This window comes from Equus asinus, chromosome 24, assembly GCF_041296235.1.
Source record: "Equus asinus isolate D_3611 breed Donkey chromosome 24, EquAss-T2T_v2, whole genome shotgun sequence".
NCBI classification, from domain to species: Eukaryota; Metazoa; Chordata; class Mammalia; order Perissodactyla; family Equidae; genus Equus; species Equus asinus.
Window position 1 is genome coordinate 23,281,800 of NC_091813.1, and position 22,507 is coordinate 23,304,306.

Below are 22,507 nucleotides of genomic sequence, written 5' to 3' on the forward strand. Positions count from 1 at the left end.
AGCGTATACGGGACAAGGAGCAACTTATAAGCGTAACTTTTACAAAATGGAAAATCAAATGGATCGAAAGTATAGCAACCGCTGCCTGAAAACCACTAAAATCAAGATAAAGTTGATAAATTTAGCAAAGATAAATATATGAAAATAAACATTTAAAAAGTCCTTAAACACTCTGACACGCTGTTATGGAGTGTAAGGATTTTTAAACACCTTAACTCTAAAGTAATTTCAGCAATCCTGGAAGGAAAATTAAGGAACAGTGACGTGACTGACTGACCTCCAAAGAGATCCACTTCAGCAGTGACAGCAGTGACAGTTGTGGTGGTGGAGGCAGAAGCGGAAGCAGTTGCAATTTCTGCAGCTGTGGTAGGAGGGGAAGGTTCTGGTGCAAATGGGTCTGAGATCTGAGCTTCAGAGGGAACAGAGGAGAGTGCAGCCAAAGAATCTATGTCGCAACAGAGAGGGAGAACAAATGGAAGAGAAGAAAAAGAAAGGACAAAGATATCCCAGGCTCCACATGATCAAAACGAGGACAGTTATTAAGATATGGAAGTCTCTCAACACAGAAGTTTAAAATAAAGCTTTACTCACCCTCTCCCAAAAGGTCTATCGATGTCCATTATGTGTCAGCATATGAAGAAATAAGAGAGAAAGCTGAAACATTCAACCACACCAATGTCCAAGCAGGGTAAGGCACTAGCTGAAGAAATTCTAGCTTTAGGTACCTTTCTGGATCATTTGTAATTACAAAAAATAAATGTATTACCTATTATTATCGTGGAACTATTGAGCTGGAAGGGACCTTAGGAATCCTCTAGACCAAGTTTCTAATTTCACAGATGGGGAAACAGAGAGCAAGGGAGGTCAAGACACTTACCTTAAGTCAGGTCTAAACGATTTTGACAAACTCAACTTATTTCTCACCAGGTTTCCTATTTCACCTGCTTTGATTTCACTACACTATAAATGTCAATTCTGAAACTGTAGTTAACTGAACTTTATTTATCCTCTCTATTTGATGTGTCACTGCAGTCCGGAACACCAGAAAGTAAGCAGAGGCTTTATAACAGCTGTAGTTTGACTGTAGAATATACCAGGAATAGTCAAAGAACTGCATGCAAGTTCAGGAGTTAGAAAAAAGCCCCACCGAAACCATTTTCTTCTTCATAACTTTCCCATTATCAGATGTTTTTCAACTGAATATATAATCTTTACATTTATAAACATTATGTCACAACACATGAGGATTATTTGTAAGACGAATGTGAGAGATTATGTAGCATGAAAATTTTTCAGCCTTCTGAGGTCAGCATTCTGTTGGAAGGTTCACACTTTCTTAGTGTTCAACAATGAGATTACAGATGGCATCCTAAATAAAAAGGCTAGGAGGGGTTATTCTTAACTATACTGTGACTTGAGGTTAAACATTTAGAGTGTCCAATGGCATTCTTCTATTCTCAGTCATGTGATACACCTCACGGCTCTTATTTGAATTCATGAATGTTACTGCAAATTTATTTCAATCGTGAAGAAATTCTATCATAACCCATTATGGAGCTTTTTTTTTTTTTTCCCAGAGCCTTAAAACAATACGAGAACTCAGTAAACCAAAAGTTCTAAAAGACATTTAAAAAACTAATAGAAATTTGACATAAAAAATAATCACATTCATTTAATTATGCAATTTGCAAACCCAATAAATATTACATAAAGTACAGATACACTAAGATAATCAAGACTCTTCCTAACCAAATTTTACATATTTCTAACAACATTAGAAAATTATAGCATACAGAGTACTTGGCATTAGAAACAGTTTTAAAATTTTAGAACATATGCCTAATGAATAGCAGGCCGAAAAGGACCTCTGTTGACTTGAAGATATTTTCTGTTGTTAGGTGGCCAAGACCAAAATCCTAAGAAATGGAAGGTCCTTCAAATAATTCCCCAAACCAACAGTACCTGGCCCAATACAACTGTTACTCATAGCCGCACTTCCTAAAAATATTAATTAGAAACAAAGTGGGTCACCAGAAGCCATACAGACCTGGTTTCTCTCCTCTGGCATGGGAGGGACTTTTCCTAGCCCCATCCTTATTAATGGCTATTTCAAGCTGCCACGCGACTTTGCAGAAGAGCTAACAGCCACGTGATCTAACAGTTTCCAGACCTGCTATTGTCTATGATGGGGAACAGGCAATTTATTTCAGACATTTGGTAAGTGACAAAGGAGAAGACTATTTATGTACACTAGAAGGAAAGAGAAATAAAAAGATTGAAAAAAGAAGTACAGGAAATTAAAATATTAGTTCCTTGCTTTTGACTAATGTTTTGTCCAGCTGGAAGGTGATGAGACTTCTTAGAATGATATGATGGAAGATGGAAAGTAAAATTTCCCAGGGAACTGTATGATGATTAAGCACACTGGTGGGTGATTGATGTTGAAAAGCTTTTTTCACTCCTGGAAACCACAGGTTTTAGTATCCAAAATCTTAATTTTCTAGATGAAATATAATTTATGTTACTTATTCCTTGTTTTATGCAAAATTTTTTCTCTACTATAAAAGAAAGTCCCTATTTTAGGATGATGGGAACAGTTATTAAATATTCTCAAAACTGCCACTTTTCATAAAGGATTAATCTATATTAAAAAAAACTACAGCAGCAGAGTTCAATTCATTTGCAAGTAGTACATAATCAGAGAGTTTTCTCTGCATGACAGAAGTTGCTAGAAAATATTCACTGAGGAAATGGAACTACAAATAAATTAACAAGGAAATCTATTTTCTGCAGAGAGATAAAGCTAAACTTTTTAGAATACTATGAAGATTAAATATGTTAATTTATTTAAGTCTCACTCATACCAGGAACATATAAAATGCCTATAATGACAGCTAATAATAGGAATATCTAACATTTAAGTCAAACTATAATTTTTATTATAAGACTGTGAATTTCAAAGCATCTATAAATCTTTCAGAGTGTGTGTGAGTGTGTGTATGTGTGTATGAGTGTGTGCACCTGCATATGTACAAAACAGCCTATAGATATGTCCTCCAGATTGATTTAACAAATGGGAATATGAGGCACAAAATCTGCTTGTACTGTAGCTAATCTTCCACATGGAAACTATTAAAGTCATATGATCACAAATATTGATGAGCTTTCAAAAGTGTATTGGTGATTAATTTCTATTAGGTCTATTACTTCTAAGAAATTATTAATTATTCTATATGTTCTATAACATTATTCTCTATCAGTAATTCTATTTTTCTCAAAAAGTAGAAATTTCACTTCAAGTATTTATAGTAAGAAATTGTTTTCCCACTTCTAAGATATACAGAAATACAACACACATTTGCTTGTTTGTTGCTGAGAGATGAATTTGTTATGAAAAAAACCCCACTCTCCCTATTATGGGGCCAAAGGCAGGGATTTAAAAACGCTCTGTATTCCTTCTGTCAAACATGTTCATTATCAGCCTGCAGGATGCCAAATCTTATACGTATTATTTAAATTAATTTTACTAAAATAGGATTTTGCTGAAATTTGGTTGCTTTACACCAACGGGCAAAAAAAATTCTATAATTTACAACATGTCCCCCAAAATGGCAATATTTATCAGTATCTATATCCCCCAAGAGAAATTCATAAACACCTGAAGCGGCCATAGTTGCTGGAAAATGAAATCCTCTTACTATCATATGGTCAGATAAGAACATCCAAATAGGTCTAAAGAGTTTTAGAGTTTGTATTTTACTGTCCTGTTATACAAAATTTAAATATGACTCAATAATAGAAGTGGTCTGATATTATTCAAATAAGATCAAGAAAGCGATTTTATTTTTTTTGCTTAGTCAAATGAGCCAAAACACGTTTGTTACAATTTAGCATCATCTTAAGCCACCACTGGGTATCTACAGGATAAATGCAAACTGAAGGTAACTATTGTTTCTCAATTTCATATTATACTTGTTTACTTCAATTTCTTAATGGTTATAATTTTTACTATTTTGCTTAGGAATTAGAGAGTTAGTTTATTAGTATTTTTCTCCGCAGCTGACTGCATGTCCACGTTCGACAGCGCTGGCTGAAACCACGCTATTCTGCTTTCTTCTCAATCCACTGATACTCAATGTTTTAGTCGTCAACAGTTACTTATTTACAAGACTGAAATGTATTCTAATAAAATTGGTTATTATAACTTAGTTCTTACAAAATTACATGTCTTAGCAAAAAGTGCTTGGAGATGAATAAAAATGTTACACTGCAATTTAAAAAGATTCCACCTGGGTTTTTCTTTTTATTTACCATTCTTTTGGTGCCAAAAGTGAAAAAAAAAATTTCTCTTCAATTTCATGCCAGAGGATAAGGCAAAAGGAGACAGTTTGTAGTCTGACTGTTTACTCACTGAAGTGCTAACCAAATCCCTGAATGTTTGATAAGTTCTAAAATCTAGGAAGTGTGAAATACATATTAATTTAAATAGTTGAGAGAAATAGAGTTAACACATTCACATAAAACTGAAAAAACTTTTTGTATAACCCCACAAATTTATAATTACTCTAAATTTTAAATTACAAGAGTTCTATAAAAGTCATTTATATAAATTTTACGATGGAGAAAATCTGATTTAAGCAGATGGACTGGGAGCTTTCTTAAAGAAAGAAACAATACATTGTATAAGACACTGCAGTAATGAAAATAAATTATTAGTAAATTGAAATAATTAAACATTTTAAAAGGTGAAGCTCAGAAGGAAAACATGAGAACCAGAAGAATGACCTTATCAAACTTCAGCATTGTTTTCCCTTACCAATTGAAATCCCTTATCAATTGAGAGTTAAATGAAGTTGAAAGAACAATTTTATTTAAAAAACTGATAGCTGTAAGCTTAGGAGCTGAACATTTCAACATAGGAGAAGGTTTAAATATTTAAAGTGGAAAAGCAACAACATCTAGAATGCTCATATTTATAGTTAGAAACTTTATTTCAGAACTGGTTATCTTTTGTTTATTTTGTTCCCTCAAAAACTTGGAAATGAAACCAAGAGATTATACTGCATGTATTCTGATGTCATACTGACACGCTGTTTACCAAGCCCACCAAAGGATTATTTAGTTATCTAGGGAAATGTATTTTTTTGTGTGTGTACGTGAGGAAGATTGTCCCTGAGCTAACATCTGTGCCCATCTTCCTCTATTTTGTATGTGGGACGCCGCCACAGTATGGCTTGATGAGCAGTGTGTGGGTCTGCACCCAGAATATGTAACTTCATTTAACTTTGCAATTTAACTGTTAATTAAGGATTCTGATTGTGAGATAGTATATTAGGTTAGAGATTTTGTCTGCTAGTGATGCAAATAAAACTATGCCTGGAAAAAAGATAACCTCAAGACACGAATTTTATTGCCTTATTGGACAGTAACCAGTTTTGTATATAATCTAGCCACCTTATTCTAACATTCCTCTTGAAATATCTATAAATACCTAGTAGTTCCTCAAAATGCTCTTTGAACTAGCTGTATCATCTTCCTGGTTTCCTCATCAGCAAGTTAATATCTTTTACCTGTGTTGTTTCTTTCCCCTCCAGTTTTATTGAGGTATAAGTGACAAATAAAAACTGTATCCTATTTAGGATGTGCAGTGTGATGATTTGATACACACATACATTGTGAAATGATTACCACAATCAAACAGAGTTTTTATCGTGAAAGGATGTTGAATTTTATTAAATCCTTTTTCTGCATCTATTGAGATGATCACATAATATTTATCTTTCATTCTGTTAATGTGGTCAACCGTGTTTATTGATTTGTGTATGCTGAATTATCCTTGTATTCCAGAGATAAATTCGACTTGATTATGCTGTATGACCTTTTAAGATGCTGCTGAATTCAGTCTGCTAACATTTTCTTGAGGACTTCTGTAGCTATGTTCATAAGGAATACTGGCCTGTACTTTTCTTTTCTTGTAGTGGCTTATCTGGCTTTGGTGTGAGGGTAATACGAGCCTCAAAAAATGAGTTTGGAGGTATTCCCTCCTTTTCAAATTTTTGGAAGAGTTTGTGAAGGACTGGCATTAATCTTTGTTCAAATGCTTGGTAATATTCACCTGTGAAGCTATCTGGTCATGGGTTTTTCTTTATTAGGAGGTTTCTGATTACTGCTTCAGTCTCCTTACTCATTATGAGTCTGTTCAGATTTTCTATTTCTTCATGATTCTGTTTTAGTCAGCCATATGTTTCTAGGAATTTATCCATTTCTTCTAGGTTATCCAATTGGATGGCATATAATTGTTCACAGTAGTCTCCTATGATTCTTTGTATTTCTATGGTATGAATTGTAATGCTTCCCCTTTCGTTTATAATTTTATTTTTAAGTCTTCTCTCTACTTCATTTATTTCTGCTCTAATCTTTAATTTTCTTCCTTCTGTTAACTTTGGGCTAAGTTTGTTCTGTTTCTAGTTCCCTTCTCTGTAAAGCTAGGTTGTTTATTTGAGATTTTTCCTTTTCTCAATGTAGGCATTTATTGCTATAAACTTTCCTCTCAGAACTGATTTTGTGGCATCCTGTAGGTTTTGGTATGTTGTGTTTCCATTTTCGTTTGTCTCAAGACACTTTCTGATTACTTCTTTGACTCATTGGTTGGCTAGAAGTATGTTGTTTAATCTCCACATATTTACAAATTTCCCAATTTTCCTTCTGTTACTGATTTCTACTTTCATACCACAGAGGTCAGAAAAGATACTTGATATGATTTCAATTTTCTTTAATTTGTTAACATTTGTTTCATGTCCTAACATATGATCCATTCTGGACAATGTTCCATGTGTGCTTGAGAAGAAAGTATACTCTGTCTTGGATGGAATGTTCTGTATTATGTCTGTTAGGTCCACTTGGGGTAAAGTGTTATTCAAATCCACTGTTTCTTTATTGATTTTCTGTCTGGATGATCTATTCATTGTTGAAAATGGCATACTGAAATCCTCTACTATCATTGTATAGCTATTTCTCTCCTCAATTCTGTTAATTTTTCTTTACATATTGAGGTGCTCTGATGTTTGGTGTGTATATATTTACAATTGCTATAACTTCTTGATGAACTGATCTTTTTATCATTATATAGTGACCTTCTTTGTCTCTTGTGATAGATTTTGACTGAAATCTATTTTGTCAGGTACAAGCATAGCAACTCCTGCTCTCTTTTGGTTACTATTTGAATGGAATATCTTTTTCCATCTCTTCACTTTGTACCATGTGTCTCCTTAAAGTTAAAGTGCATCTCTTGTAGGCAGCATATTGTAGCGTCTTGGTTTTTTTTTTTGCTGGGAAAGATTCGTCCTGAGCTAACATCTGTAGCCAAATTTCCTCTCTTTTCCCCCTCTCCAAAGCCACAATACATAGTTGTATATTCTAGCCGTACGTCCTTCAAGCTCTTCTACGTGAGCTGCTGCCACCATATGGCTATGGACAGACCAGTGGTGTGGTTCTGTGTCCAGGAACCAAACCCAGGCCCTCAAAGCAGAGTGTGCCGAACTTTACCCACTACGCCATCACGGCTGAAGTTTTTTTTCTAACATCCATCAGACCACTCTGTGTCTTTTGGTAGGAGAATTTAATCTGTTTACATTTAAAGTAATTATTCACACGTAAGGACTTATTATTGCCATTTTACTTTTTTCTGACTGTTTTGTAGTTCCTTTGTTCTTTTCTTCCTCCCTTGCTGTTTTCCTTTGTGACTTGTTGATTTCCTTAGTGATGTGCTTTGATTCCTTTGTATCTTTCGAATATGTATTAGAGGTTTTTTCCTTCATGTTTACCATGGGGCTTACATAAAACATCTAATAACAGTCTATTTCAAGCTGATGACAACTTAACTTCAAGCACATACAAAAACTCTACACTTTTACTTTTTCTCCCTGCTGCAACATTTTATGCTTTGATGTCACACTATATCTCTACATTGTGTATATGTTAAAAAATTATTATAGCTTTAGTTATTTTAATTTTCTATTTTAACTTTTATCTCAGAGTTAAAAGTGATTTACCTACCATCATTACAGTCTTAAAGTATTCTGAATTTGAGTATATATTTACCTTTACCAGTGAGTTTTATACTTTCATCTGTTTTTATGTTGTTACTTAGCATCCTTTTGTTTTAATTTGAAGAACTCCCATTAGCGTTTCTTGTAAAGCAAGTCTAGTGGTGATGAATTCCCTCAGCTTTCATTTGTTGTGGAATATCTTTCTCTCTCCATTTCCGAAGGACAGCTTTGCTGCATATAGTACTCATGGTTGGCAGTAGTTTTTCTTCCAGCATTCTGAATATATCATCCTAATCCCTCCTGTCCTGCAAGGTTTCTGCTGAGAAATCTGCTGATAAGCCTTATCAGAGTTCTCTTGTATGTGATGAGTTGCTTTTTTCTTACTGTTCTCACAATTTTCTCTCTCTCTGACATTTGACAATTTGATTATACTGTGTTGTGGGGTAATCTTCTTTGGGTTGATCTTGCTTTGAGACTTTTGAACTTCACGAATCTAAATGCCCAAATCCCTCCCAGGATTTGGGACATCTTCAGCCATTATTTCTTTAAATAAGCTTTCTGTCCCTTTCTCTCTTTCTTCTCCTTCTGAGACTCCCATAATGCATATATATATTCATTTGATGGCATCCTGTAGGTCCCTTATGCTTTCTTCACTCTTTCTTCTTTGTTCCTCTAACTGGTTACGTTCTAATAATCTGTCTTTGAGTTTGCTGATTCCTTATTCTGTCTGATCAAGTCTGCTGTTGAAGCTCTTTACTGAGTTTTTTTCTTTATTGAGGCCAAATTGGTATACAACATTATATAAGTTTCAGGTGTACAACATTATAATTCACTATTTGCATACACTACAAAGTGATCACTACCACAGTCTGGTCACCATCTGCCAACATACAATTGACCACCTTCCCCTCTGGTAACCACCACTCTGTTCTCTGTATCTCTGAGTTTGTTTTTGTTTTGTTTGTTCATTTGTTTTGTTTTTAGATTTGACACATAAGTGAAATCATACTACATATACCTTTCTCTGACTCATTTCATTTAGCATAATACCCACTAGGTCCATCCATGCTATCACAAGTGGCAAGATTTCCCTTTTTTGGGGGGGGGGGTGGTGAGGAAGATTGGCCCTAAGCCAACATCTGTGCCAATCCTCCTCTATTTTGTATGTGGGATGCCCACCACAGCATGGCACAATGAACAGTGTGCATGTCTGTGCCCAGGATCTGAAGCTGTGACTCCCAGGCCACCAAAGCAGAGCACACAAACTTAACCACTATGCCACAGGGCTGGCCCTGGTTCCTCTTTTTTATGGCTGCATAGTATTCCACTGTGTGTGTGTTTGTGTGTGTGTGTGTGTGTGTGTGTCTGTGCATATATACACACCACATCTTCTTTATCCATTCATTGACAGATGACACTTAGATTGTTTCCATATCTTGGCTATTGTAAATAACGTTGCAATAAACATAGGGGCACCTATTTTTTTTTGCATTGGTGTTTTCATGTGCTTAGGAAAAATACCCAGAAGTGGAATAACTGGATCATATTGTAGTTTCACTTTTAATTTCTTGAAGAATATCCATACTGTTTTCCATAGTGGCTGCACTAATTTTCATTCCCACCAACAATGTACAAGGGTTCTCTTCTGTCCACATACTCTCCAACACTTGCTATTTCTTGTCTTTTTGATAAGAGTCATTTTGACAGGTGTAAGGTGATATCTCATTGTGGTTTTGATTTTCATTTCCCTGATAATTAGTGATGGTGAACATCTTTGCATGTGCCTGTTGGGCATCTGTATGTCTTCTTTGGGAAAATATCTATTCAGATCCTCTGTTCATTTATTAACTGAGTTGTTTGTTTTTGTGTTAAGTTGAATGAGTTCTTTATATAATTTGGATATTAACCCCTTCTTTGATATATGATTTGCAAATATCTTCTTTCATTCAGCAGGTTGCCTTTTCATTTTGTTCATGGTATCCTTTGCTGTACAGAAAGCTTTTCAGTTTGATATAGTCCCATTTGTTTATTTTTTATTTTGTTTCCCTTGCCTTTGGAGTTAGATCCAAAAAAAAATCTCTAAGATCAACAGCAAGGAGCTTACAGCCTATGTTTTCTTCTACAAATGTTAGTTTCATCTCTTACATGCAAATTGTAATTCATATTGAGTTAATTTTTTGTGTATAGTGCAAAACAGTGGTATAGTTTCATCCTTTTGCATGTGGCTGTCCAGTTTTCCCAACACCATATATTGAAGAGACCATCCTTTCCCCATTATACATTTTTGGCTCTACTGAGTTTTCCAGTTGAGTCATTGTGTTTCGTATCTCCAGGGTTTCTGTTTAGTTATTTTTAATGGTTTCTATTTCTTTCTTAACCTTCTCATTTTGTTCATGTATTGTTTTCTTGATTTTGTTTAGTTGTCTATCTGTGTTCTCTTGCACCTCACTGAGCTTCTTTAAGATGATTATTTTGAATTCTTTGTCAGGCAATTCATAGATCTCCACTTCTTTGGGGTCAATTAGTAGATCTGTATTAGTTTCCTTTGGTGACGTCAGGTTTGTTTGCCTAATTCTTTGTGATTCATGTAGCACTGTGTCGTGTCAGTGCATTTGAAGGAGATTTAAACACCTCTTCTAGTCTCCAAAGACTGGTTTTGACAGGTAAAGACCTTCTCCCCAGGTCCCTGGGCTGATGATATTTCTTCTGGGATCATAGTTGAGTGGGGTTGAGGCTGGGTCATTTGGCTGCTTCTGGGTCTGCCATGGTGTCTATGTTTGGTGGGCCTGTTACCAGGGGCTTGGGTATGGATTCTGCCTGGTTCCTGGGTGGACAGAACTGCCTTCAGGACCTTGGTCAGCAGGACTGGAGGTGGGGCAAGGGTCCACTTCTGGCTCTGCAGTTGGGTCTACAGATGACTTGCTTATTTCCAGGGGTGGAAGGGCATTGCCCCTGTTGGGTCCCTTGATGGGCAAGACTAGCTCTGGACTGCAGCTGAGTGCGGCTGTAACTGAGTCACAGGGATGTTTGAAGGTCTGAAGTCAGGACCAAGGCCTGCAGGCCTGCCTCTGGGGGCACAGATGGGTGTGTTTCCCATCAGGTCTCTGAGTAGGCAGGACATTTCCCTGACTGAGGCTGGGAGTAGCTGGAGCTGAGTCACAGGACTGCTTCAGGATCTGAGGTTGGACTAAGGTCACTGGGCCTGCCTCGGGGGCATGTACAGGTGTGTCTCCTGCTGGATCCCTAGGCACACAGGACTGCTCCTGGACCATGACTGAGAGAGGCTGGAGCTGGTTCACAGGCTGCTTCAGGGTCCAGAGCTAAGACCAAGGTCAGCAGGCCTGTCACCTGAGGCACGGGCACGCCATGTATGGCTCCTCCCAGGTCCCTCGGCACAGCACAGTGGTGGCCGGACCAAAGCCAATGGGACCAGAGGTGAGGCTGAGTCTACAGAGGATGGTGATATCTCCAGGTCTGTAGCCAGGACCAAGGTTGGTGAGTTTTATTAGTAGGTGTGGGTCTGGCTTCTCAAAACAACCCACCTTGGGCTTGGGCTCCATTGGAGTTTCGCAAACTCTTACCTGGATCCCAGAGTTCCCACAAAGGCATTTTTGTCTGTGGATGGCTGCCAAACTATTGTTGCTGTGGGGAGATAGGATGGGGTAGCTTCTCTTCCACCATCTTGCTTATGTCACTTCCTCTGTGTTCTTTTTGTAGTTGTATGAGTCATTTTTAAACTTTAAAAAAATTTTATTTTGAAAGTTTAATGGATTAGGGCAAGGGATTTAAAATCAACTCTGTGCAGCTTTGAGAATTACGGAGTAATTAACTTAATTTTTACATTAGTTTTAAATATGCTTTTTAATCAAATACTTATAAAAGTTTAATTTTTCCCAAGATCCATGAATAAAATGGGAATCAAATACTTAGGTATGATTTCTCTCAATCAGTTTGGTAGGAGTCTTTTCTGGCACAAACAAGGATCTATCCCAGATTCCAACTTTATGAAGTCAAACACAATACAAATAAAAGCAATTCAGGTCTAAAGGAATTCATGAAGGAAGCTACACCTGAACAAACCAAATTAGGAATGCTGCCTTTATGTAATCTCATAAATTCACGGGAACACCCAATCCTCTAAGGCCTGAATCTCTAGAGAACAGGTACTAAAATAAAATAAATTAAATTAAATAAAAAGAGTCAGAATTTTAGAATAGCAAAGAAAAATACTGCCTTTGTTCCAACTTTAAATATAAAAATTGTATGATTACTTGACTATTTTAACTGTATTATAGGTACTCTATCTGTCTCTGTCTCTCCCTCGATATATATTTCAACCAGTAGATGCCATTCTTAGCATTTTCTCTCCATGTTTCTAGCAGCACTTTGGATGATGAGAAGATTAGTATAACAATCAGAGTCCAAATAAAAACAACTACACGGTGAGATGGCTGGCCGTGGGTCTCACTCACCTCCCCACGCAGTGGCTCCTCCGGAAGGTGGTGCTGGTGCTGGTGCCGCGGCTGCTGCCGCCCCTGCCGAGGAAAAGTCTGGCTGGAGGTCCAGCAGATCACTGGATGGTTTAGAAGCGCTGAAAGTAAAATAGGATTTTAAGATCAGATCTTGAAATTTTATAATGTAAAGATGATTTTAAATAAAGACTTACACAGAAAATATCAAAGACTTTGGATATTTTAAATCTAATAAGAGAACAATATTTTGGAAAATACAGCTGTATAGCACACATTCTTCTATACCAAGAGTTCGCAAACTACTTTTATAAAAGGTTCAGATGCTAAGTATTTTAGGTTTGCGGGCTAGACGGTTTCTATCAATACTCAACTCTGTCATTGTAGCATGAAATAAGACATAAATGACATGTAAACAAATGAATGTGCCTTTGTTCCAATAAAACTTTATTTACAAAAACAGACAGCAGGCTAGATTTGACCCATGGCCATAGTTTGCCAACTCTTGCTCTATAGACAATAACAAAGTTACATCATACTTCAAGCAATGGGTCACTCAACAAATCGTAGAGCAGAAATGAAAAGGGAAAACCTAAATGCCTCAACGTAAGGGGGAATTTTCCTGAACATGTTATGTCCACTGGGTAGCATTTGATATGATGGTTATGAGGACAGTGACAAAAGGAAACATACTCCAAATGTTAAAGGTATTAGGGTAGGATGATTATTGATAATTTTCTCCTTTTCTCTATTTTTAAAAAATTTTAGTATGGAAAAAAGTTCTTGTCTTGAAAAGAATTAATTTGTAAACCAAAGAATATTAAAATGAATAGTCGCTAATGTACCTTTTCTCTAAATTAAACTGCAAGACATCAACTTTGCCAGTAAGAGGCCTCACCTACAAATACTTCTCTATTTTTTATTCTTCTTCAGTTGCGGCTGTGCTTTTCAAAGCTCTTCCATCTCTCGAAGCTCCAAGGAGGATCCTAGAGCTTTACTATTCAAAGTGTGGTCCCCAAACAGGTAGCATCCTGGGACCGTGTTAGAAATGCAAAATCTCAGGCATACCTTATATCTGCTACATCAGGATCTTCACTTTAACATGACCCCAGATGCTTCCCATGTACATTCAGGCTTCAAGAGCACCGGCCTAAAGGTTACCAGACAGGTACTAAGCCATGAGGGTCCCAAAGTTCCCCATGCCATCTGGTAAACAGCAGTTCCATCTTTATCTTTTTTACATATTAGATTTTGAGGTAACACTCTTTTGAGGAAAAAAATTTGCTGCTTTAAAAAAAAAGTTTCAAAATCTCTGAAACTTGCCAAGTTTTGATGTCCATTTCATAAACACAACTAGTCTAAGTGCCAGCATAGGGAAACATATTTACTATTAAGACCTGAATCGAAGCTTTTATTAGAAGCAATTTCTCTTAGTATAGAGGCAGAAAGGACTTGGTTTTACCAACTCTGCTATCATAAAAAGCAAAACTAACCAAGTAGAGGGTAACATACATAGTTAACATGGGTTTATTAGTTGGATTTATTGCTCAGTTCAAAATTCAAGTCTCCAAATATAGGGCATTTATAATCAGAGTCACAGATACTACAAAGTGAGACCAGAATCCTCTCAAGGGAAAAGAACCAACTGAAGAGTTGACGTAAAATTACTCTGTGAGGAAGCCCTGTGAGTTGGGGCTTCGTTGTGGGCAGCCCTGAGATTTTGCCGCATGCCTGGTCACCCACTTTCTCACTTGTGTTCTGACTGTAGGTGCTGTAAAAGCTGCTCAGGAACACTCGGACGGTCTCTTCCTACCACTAGAGTTTGAGTTCCTCAGATGAGTTGCTCATTACCAGCTAACTGGCCTACAACTGCAAGTCTGTCTCTTTTAAAAAGTACTTTAAGACATCCTTTAAATTTCCCACCAGAACATCTACTTTTGGAAAACATTTTCCCTATCAGCCAAGTTCAGAAGAACCTTAAGTATGTGCATCGTTCTTGTACTTCCTTTCCCAGCGGTGTGAGCTACAGGGTGATCTCCAGAGCTTAGCTCTTTCTGATGCTTTGATAGGGGCAGCCTAAGTAACTGCATGAGGTACAAAAAAACTGAACTTATGTACACAAAAATAACCCAAATATCACACGTTAGGACTAGATTTCATGTCCCAAAATCATTTGTGTTCAGCACATAAAAATAAAACACAAACTTCATCAAAATATTCATAAACAGTTCAGTGCATACTTATAAACTAACCTGACTGGGACAGCCGCAGATGCAGTTGCAAATAAATCAACTGGTGGGGATGTGTCAATAGTTTTAGCTGGTGTAGAATTCGGAGACGTAACGGTTGTGGCTGGAGAAGACTGAAAGCGAAGACGCACAACATATTCCAGTCAAATATGAATCTACACCACACAGAGCAACAGGACTCCCACTCTGCAGACCCACAGCATTCACAGCAATTTTCTGGTAATTCCTCATGGGAGAAAAAAACTCAAGAAAATTTGAAATAGAGATTGTAATATATAATCAATATTGGACGAGACATCTCTCAAATTTTAAAAGTTAAATGTAATTTATATGAAATTATGATAAAAATATGGCCTAATATTGTAATGACTTCTGTTCTTGTACTTAAAATCAAAGCTAAACGTATTTTCTGAATATAAAATTAGCAGGAAAGATCTCACTAGCTGCCCAAAATTTTTTAAATTATCAATTGTAATAACTGCCATAAAACCAAGGCCATTCTTTTTCCAATGCATCCTAAATGGACTTCATGTGAGGTCATCTCAGATAGCTTTAAATCAAGAAATCTAATTTACAAAGTAGTTTGCAGATGGCAGAGAATAATTCACAAAGAAGATTCAAGCCACCGACAGCTTGAGGATATCAGAACTTTATCCCATCACTAATATGACAGAGAGAAAACCAAAAACATGAACTAAAGCCTAACATTTATTAACTTGGACTGGTTTATTTTTTAAGAAGAGGGCTTAACCGTTAATATATTAAAAAATTAAAAATTAAAATTTTTGTTTAGTAACTATTCTAATTCTACTTTCTTTTATTTGGTATATTTAATTCCCCAAGTATTCACAAGAGAAAGATTAATGCAACATCTCAAAACAGTACGCCAGTAGTTCTGTAAGTGGAAATGAGATATAACAGCAAGCAAAATACACAAAGACCAAGACCAGGCAAGGCCATCAGATACTGCTGTAACTGGACATCCGATTTCAAACAGCCTAACCCTAAAGTAAGTCGTAAAAAGAATAACTTAAGAAAAAGGACTGACGAGATAAGAAATGGACAGGAGTTTCCAGACATAAACAGTATTTGTCTGTTATCTATTTGTCCAAGAATACAACTAATCAAGACGTCAAAATTCAATAGATATACCAGTGCCAAGCACGCAGCACTTCAAGAAAGACAAGCACATGCGCAGTATGGATACTGCTGCTCAGAAAATGTCAACTCAAGCTTCCCCCTTCAGAAAAATTCAAATTTTCCAAATGGAACGTGAAAGATTATCAAGGGAATAGAAAAGACTAACAAAAATTAATTTGCATGTCATCCATTGTGGACACTGAAAACTCCTCTAGAAGAAATCAGTTTTTTTTTAAACCAATACATGTAAATACGCTTAGAAAGTAATGCTTATGAAACACCACTGAGAACTTAATGACAGCAATGAATCTGCTAACATAAATGCAGAAACGAACGTCTTCAAAGACCCATTAAAAACTGCCTTGTAACAATAAGCTCTGAAATGATGAGAGAGCTAGGAAAACAGAACCAAAATAATCCTGTTGTTATAAAAAGAGAAAGTCAATAAAATTCAATTTGGCCAAAAAGTAGAAACAGACCATCCCAAAGGAGCCCTTAATTTTACCACACTCTACTCAGCAGTCATATGTTGGAATTTTTCACTCAGACATAATGATTTTAAACCTGGCTTTGTATCAAAATTACCAGGGAGCTGTTTGTTTGTTTGTTTGTTTGATTTGACTGTTTGTTCGAGCTCCCTGAGGGAATCAAAGGCAGCCAGCCAGGTGGTGGCACAGTATAGGGCCTCTGGGAACCACCAACGCCGTCCTGAGGAAATCCTTCCTGTCTGTAATAACTGCAATTATAACGGAAATTTGTCAAAGAGGAAAGAGCATGTTTAGTAGAGTTTCGCCTGAAAAATACAACGGCAAATGTGAACTACAGACATATAGAAGTAAATACTCTCGTCACTGACAACCCTAATCCTGTCCTTCAACATGCTAAAAGAGAGATAGGGAGGAGGAGTTATTAAATTATTATAGTAGACCGTCTAAAAGGCTTGCCCGTGGAAAGACACCCAACTACGACTGATTTCTCTACCATTAAAACACCCACAATATTACGTGCCTTATTTCTCTCACAAAGCCATGATTCAGAGGATGTGAAAGTGCTCTGTAACTAGTCAAACATTACACTGACATATTTGTTTTCAGTTGTAATATAAATGTATGAAAATTTCTCCTACTTAAAAATTTAGTTCAAATAGAGGACTAAGTAGACACTGCTATACTATACTGGACTGAGAAACTAAAGGAGAATACAGAAAAACTTACCTTCCCATCCTCAAAAACTTAAAAATAAAATTACCATATGATCCAGAACTTGCACTTCTGGAATATGTACTGGAAAGAATTAAAAGCAGGGACTTGAACAGATATTTGCACCCCCATGTTCACAGCAGCATTATTCACAATAGGCAAAAGTTGGAAACGGCCCAAGTGACCATTGAGGGATGGACAGATGGATGAACAAACTGTGGTATACATACAATGGAATATTATTCAGACAGAAAAAGGAAGGAAATTGTGACATCTGCTACAACACGGATGAACTTTGAAGATTCTGTGCTAAGTAAAATAAGCCAATCACAAAAGGACAGACACTGGGTGGTGCCATTTATTTGCAGTACCTAGAGCAGTCAAACTCATAGAGATGAAAGCAGAGTGGTGGTTGCCAGGGGCTGAGAGCGGGGGAAGTTAGTGTTTAAAGGGTACAGAATTTTAGTTTTGGAAGACGAAAAAGTTCTGGAAATTGATGATAGTGATGGTTGCACAACAATGTGAATGTACTTAATGCCAATGAACTGTATACTCAAAAACTGTTAAAAGAGTCAAAACAAAATAAAAAACCATCTTACCTTACTTAATGGAGAGGGAGCACCAGATCTAAAAGGGAACCAAGAAAATTAAAACTGAATATACATAAACACGTTTATAGAAGCACTTAAGTTTGATATCACTTGGTCAAGTATTAACTAGTTAATATATAGATGTTCTTTGTTAGTGCCCTGGAGTCAATTCCAACTCCTAGTGACCCCGTGCACAGCAGAGTGCAACCCTGCCCGGTCTTTTTGCATCATCCTCTCACCTTCCAGTGCTCTATCAGACAATGCTCCGCTGCTATTCATGGGGCTTTCATGGACAGTTTTTTGCAAGTGGGTGGTCAGTTCCCTGCCCCTAGTCTGTCTTACTATGGAAGGTCTGCTGAAACCTGCTGGTGTCTGAAACAGTGGTGGCAGAGCTTTCACCATCACAGCAACACACAGCCACCACAGTCTGACAACCAGTGGATGGGTGGTGTGGTTCCCTGACAAGAACAAACCCGAGCTGGGCAGTGAGAATGCTGAATCTTAACCACTAGACCACCAACAGACTTTTTTAGTAATGGATAAACTATTTTTTAAAAACATTTTTATCTTTTACTCAACTATGACATGCTCTTCCAATGTTTTCCATCCACTTAATTTCTAGTACTACAAATTCTTAAATTTGAAATTTTTTCTGTATCTCCAAAAACTCAATTCTTTGAGTTGATCATTATTGCCTGTGTCCATCAAAAATAAAGTGTCCAAACTGGAACTTTAAAAGTTTTGCCAAGACTTAGGAAAAATAATGCTTTATAGAATTTTTTAAAAACCCTTTGGTTTATTATTTTAAAAAGTTAGAAAACTCATTAAGGTTAAAGTACAAGAGGCTGGTCCTGTGGCTGAGTGGTTAAGTTCGTGATCTCTGCTTCGGCGGCCCAGGGTCTCACCAGTTTGGATCCTGGGCGCAGACCTAGCACCGCTGGTCAAGCCATACTGAGGTGGCATGCCACATGTCACAACTAGAAGGACCCACAACTAAAATATACAACTATGTACTGGAGGGCTTTCGGGAGAAGAAGGAAAAATAAAAAATAAATAAAATCTTTAAAGTACACTGTGATTCATTTAATCACAACTGTGATAGAAAAAAGGAACCCTAGAAAAAAAAAATAAGACCCTAGGAGCACGGTGCCTGAAATGTTTCCCAACGTTCACACGTATACTCCTGAAGTTTGTCTGTTTTTTTCATGGCTGTAATGAAAACTAGGAAAAATATTCCCATTAACAGTGAGAGCTTGAAAAACAACAGGAAGCTCCAGGCTTGGTTCTAAGGGAGTGAGGGACAATTAGGAAGGAGTAAATTTTTTTTTATTTAGATTTCTGGTAGCACTGACTACTGGACATCATTTCTAGCTAAGGGTTTCAGAAATAAGGGCCGAAACAGCTTATATTTTACTGAGTTGGTGGAAAATGAATCAGTAATAAAATGAAATGAAGACAAAAATACGTTTCGGTAAGAAGCCTACTGTCAGGGTCTTCTGGGATGGCATGGGTGGCTTCCTACTCATCTGCAGAGAAAGTGTCAAACGTAGCAGCAGGGAAACAAAATTAGCAGAGGTTTAGTAACTGGAATCTTGTACAATATCATGAATTTTTGTTGTATTGCGTGTAGCAAAAGAACTTTAGCAGTGTTATATGCCAGATGAATACCTTTTATGCTCAACTTCATTTGTAAATACACGCCTGCCATTTCCTATTTAAGTTCCGTTTCTACTGAAAACGAATGTAACGTAAAGCAAGGACACACAGAGATTTCTGCTATGTAATGAAAATGGAAGCCTAAGTCACACTCAACTTGGTTACGTGTAGTTTGGCTAAATGTTATCTCTAGAGTAAGATGTCCTATGAGGAAAAGGACGTATGTTGATCTGTACTGCTCGTCAAAGGGTCTGTGCATCGAATGGATCACTGTGTTCTCTGTGTCCACGGAAAGTTACTTAAGAACCTGAGAATCTGTCCAGTGTAAGGTTGAAAATTCTCTAATTAGTTTTTGGCTAATAATTTCTCCACTCCCACTATTTCTTCTCTTTACATATGAGGACAAGGGAGTTGAGTCTAAATAAAAACCTAAGAAAATAATAGCCTCAACTTTGCAAAGAAAACATAAAACCCATTTAATATGGTCGCTTTCTAAGAATGAATTAATTGAAATTAACTTGTTTATCTCTCAAGTGATTTTCAAGAACCAATTCTTAGTGGTACTAACACAATGAGAAATATTAACACAGAAGAGTACTGAGGATAAGCAATATATTTTTGAAATATATCTGCAAACTAATATATAAAAATTTCTAACATAGACTAGACTCTGTAGCAAAAATAAAGATACAGTAAAAATAACAGAATTGCTCTACCAGCTATTAAAGAATATCACGCTCAAATCTAGGTACAAAATATCAAAACTGGCACAAGAACTGCTTTGCCAAGCTCCTGCCTGGACACTACTACTAAACGACACCGTGGTAACCCCATGGATTCAGCAAACAAATGAAAACCTCCTCCCATTTCTCTCCAGCTCTCACCCCACTGACCACATTGCATCTTGTCTGTTTAATTGTCTGTCTTCTCCACTAGATGCTAAATCTGAAGGAAGGGAACCCCTCCCATTGCTTTACATGCCCAGCACTCTATCTAGCACCTGGCCTTCTGTAGGCACTGAAATATATTGCTGTACTATTTTAATTTTAAAATGAGAATGCATTCACATACTCTTTGTATAAAAAATAAATTAACCAAAAGTCTTAAAAATTACTTTGTGTGAAATTGAACTGTCAGGATGTGTGATCCATGTTTCCAGGGACCAGATTCAGCCCTCGCTATGATTTCACTGAAAAGGTGAGAATCAGAGGTGCTCTCACTGGGGCCGTAGCTTTAAAAAGCATCATTAATCACTGATTAAAATCTGAGGGCTCATGGGACCAGCCCGGTGGCACAGCGGTTAAGTTCCCATGTTCAGCTTCGGTGGCCCAGGGTTCACTGTTTCGGATCCTGGGTGCGGACATGGCACTGCTTATCAAGCCATGCTGTGATAGGTGTCCCACATATAAAGTAGGGGAACTTGGGCACGAGTGTTAGCTCAGGGCCAGTCTTCCTCAGCAAAAAGAGGAGGATTGGTGGCAGATGTGAGTTCAGGGCTAATCTTCCTCAAAAACCAATCAATCAATCAATCAATCAATCAATCTGAGGGCTCTGAGGATCAGAGAAATAAATAACTTGTCAAGGTCTTATTATTCTTTAATGGTAGATTTAAGACTCCAGTCCAAGTCTGTCTGATGCCCAGAGCCTGGCCTTGTTTCACATTCCAGCCTGTCCTGACAGAAACACAGAGGAGTCCAGGACATTTGTTCCTCTCTTACACATCACATAACTTGCTTCTTTTTATCTGTTGCTCGCTTGATTTCTATGCTACCACTGGTCATTTGCCCTTTATAAAAGAAAATGCTACAATCTTTTATATATAGATGATAACATTTATTAAAGACCAATACTGATTTTAATAATTTCAGCTAGAGATATCTAGTACACAGTGAATCGTGTTGGGAAAAATAAAGCACAGATATAATTTTAAAAGAGAATGAATGACCCATGTAGTAATCTACCCTAAATTCTTTAAACTGCTACAAATAAACCCATGAGTTTTTATGATGAACATAGCAAATAACAAGGTTTACTTCCAAGATGTTAACAGCAAGCTATTAAAGACGAAATTTTGTTAGTTCTTATTCACAACAATAATCCCTACATACTTCTAATTATAAACGCTGGCCAGAAAAACAAAAAAAACAAAACACAGATGCAAGAAACCTATCTATGTCTTCCAAATAATTTTCATTACAATAGACTTATCTTGGGTTTCCTGCACCCTCAATACTTAGTAAACACACATGTAATATGAAATCAATTTCTCTCTTTGGTTCTATGGAATCGTAGAAGGACACAATAGACAAAGGCATCTCACAGAGTATTGCATAAATTTTCAAAAATGAATCTCAGTGGATATAAGGCACTAAATATAAAGGGCGCACATATTTTTTATGGTAGACATTTGAAAATGCTTGATTTTACACATTTACTTAACTTAGAAGTTAGAATAGTTTTATACTGCTACTAGAAGACAAAGAAAACAACTTCAAGCAATTAATTTTCTTCATAATGTTGCCTTTTGGCACTTTTGCCATATGTCATGGGAAAATCTTTTGTTTACTAAACAAATGAAAAAATCTTTGAGAGATTGCTAGTCTTGATCGAATAAGACCAAAATAAAGTAAAACTATTTATGCCAGTCACCTTGGGAGACAAATAAAAAAAGTATAATGAAAAAACATAGATGTGCAAAATTGACAGAAATCAGTTTTAAATGTTCCAAAATACCAAATGTGGAATCTTAAGAGTGTTTTTTGCATTTTCAGCAATAACCAAATGCAAAAAAGTCACTCAATATAGTACTCACCCTTCACTTAAGTTCCCAGGTAAGCACAAACATACAAAGAAGAAAATAGTTAACTACTATATTCATTTATTTTAAAAATAGGGAATAAGTAAAAGACAAGTTCATATGTGGTCTCAGCCAATTCAGAAAAGAAATCTGACAAGCATAAAATTATTTTAAAGGAGAGAGAAAAACTATGTTGAGCAAAAGGTAATTCAAAACAGAAGATCATCAAGTTTTTATTTCACTACTCTTAGAAATATTAACTACATGTTTCAAAAATAGTTTGCAGCAGCCACAAGGGGGCGAACTGAGATCTGATGTTAGGGCTAATGGAATCCACTCCAGAAGGCAGCCTCTCCGGT

The 22,507-nt window shown here is 36.7% G+C and overlaps 1 protein-coding gene across 37 annotated transcripts in view; it reads right to left on the reverse strand.

Annotated features, from left to right (window-relative positions):
- SNAP91 (synaptosome associated protein 91) overlaps positions 1–22,507 on the reverse strand; it is a 140,834-nt gene that overhangs the window by 43,708 nt on the left and 74,619 nt on the right. For 26 of the 37 annotated variants that reach the window (XR_011497669.1, XR_011497668.1, XR_011497667.1 and 23 more), the window contains exons 11-15: positions 17,705–17,732; positions 14,770–14,879; positions 12,521–12,639; positions 592–606; positions 278–445 (exon numbers count right to left, since the gene is read on the reverse strand). Coding sequence is in view for 34 of the 37 variants with exons in the window: in XM_070496298.1 (XP_070352399.1) it covers positions 278–445; positions 592–606; positions 12,521–12,639; positions 14,770–14,879; positions 17,705–17,732 (440 nt within the window). In the remaining 3 variants the exon portion in view is untranslated. Of the gene's footprint in view, positions 1–277; positions 446–591; positions 607–10,466; positions 11,786–12,520; positions 12,640–14,769; positions 14,880–17,704; positions 17,733–22,507 lie in introns of those variants that run through there. The other 11 variants (XM_070496316.1, XM_070496314.1, XM_070496309.1 and 8 more) reach the window with 3 other exon arrangements.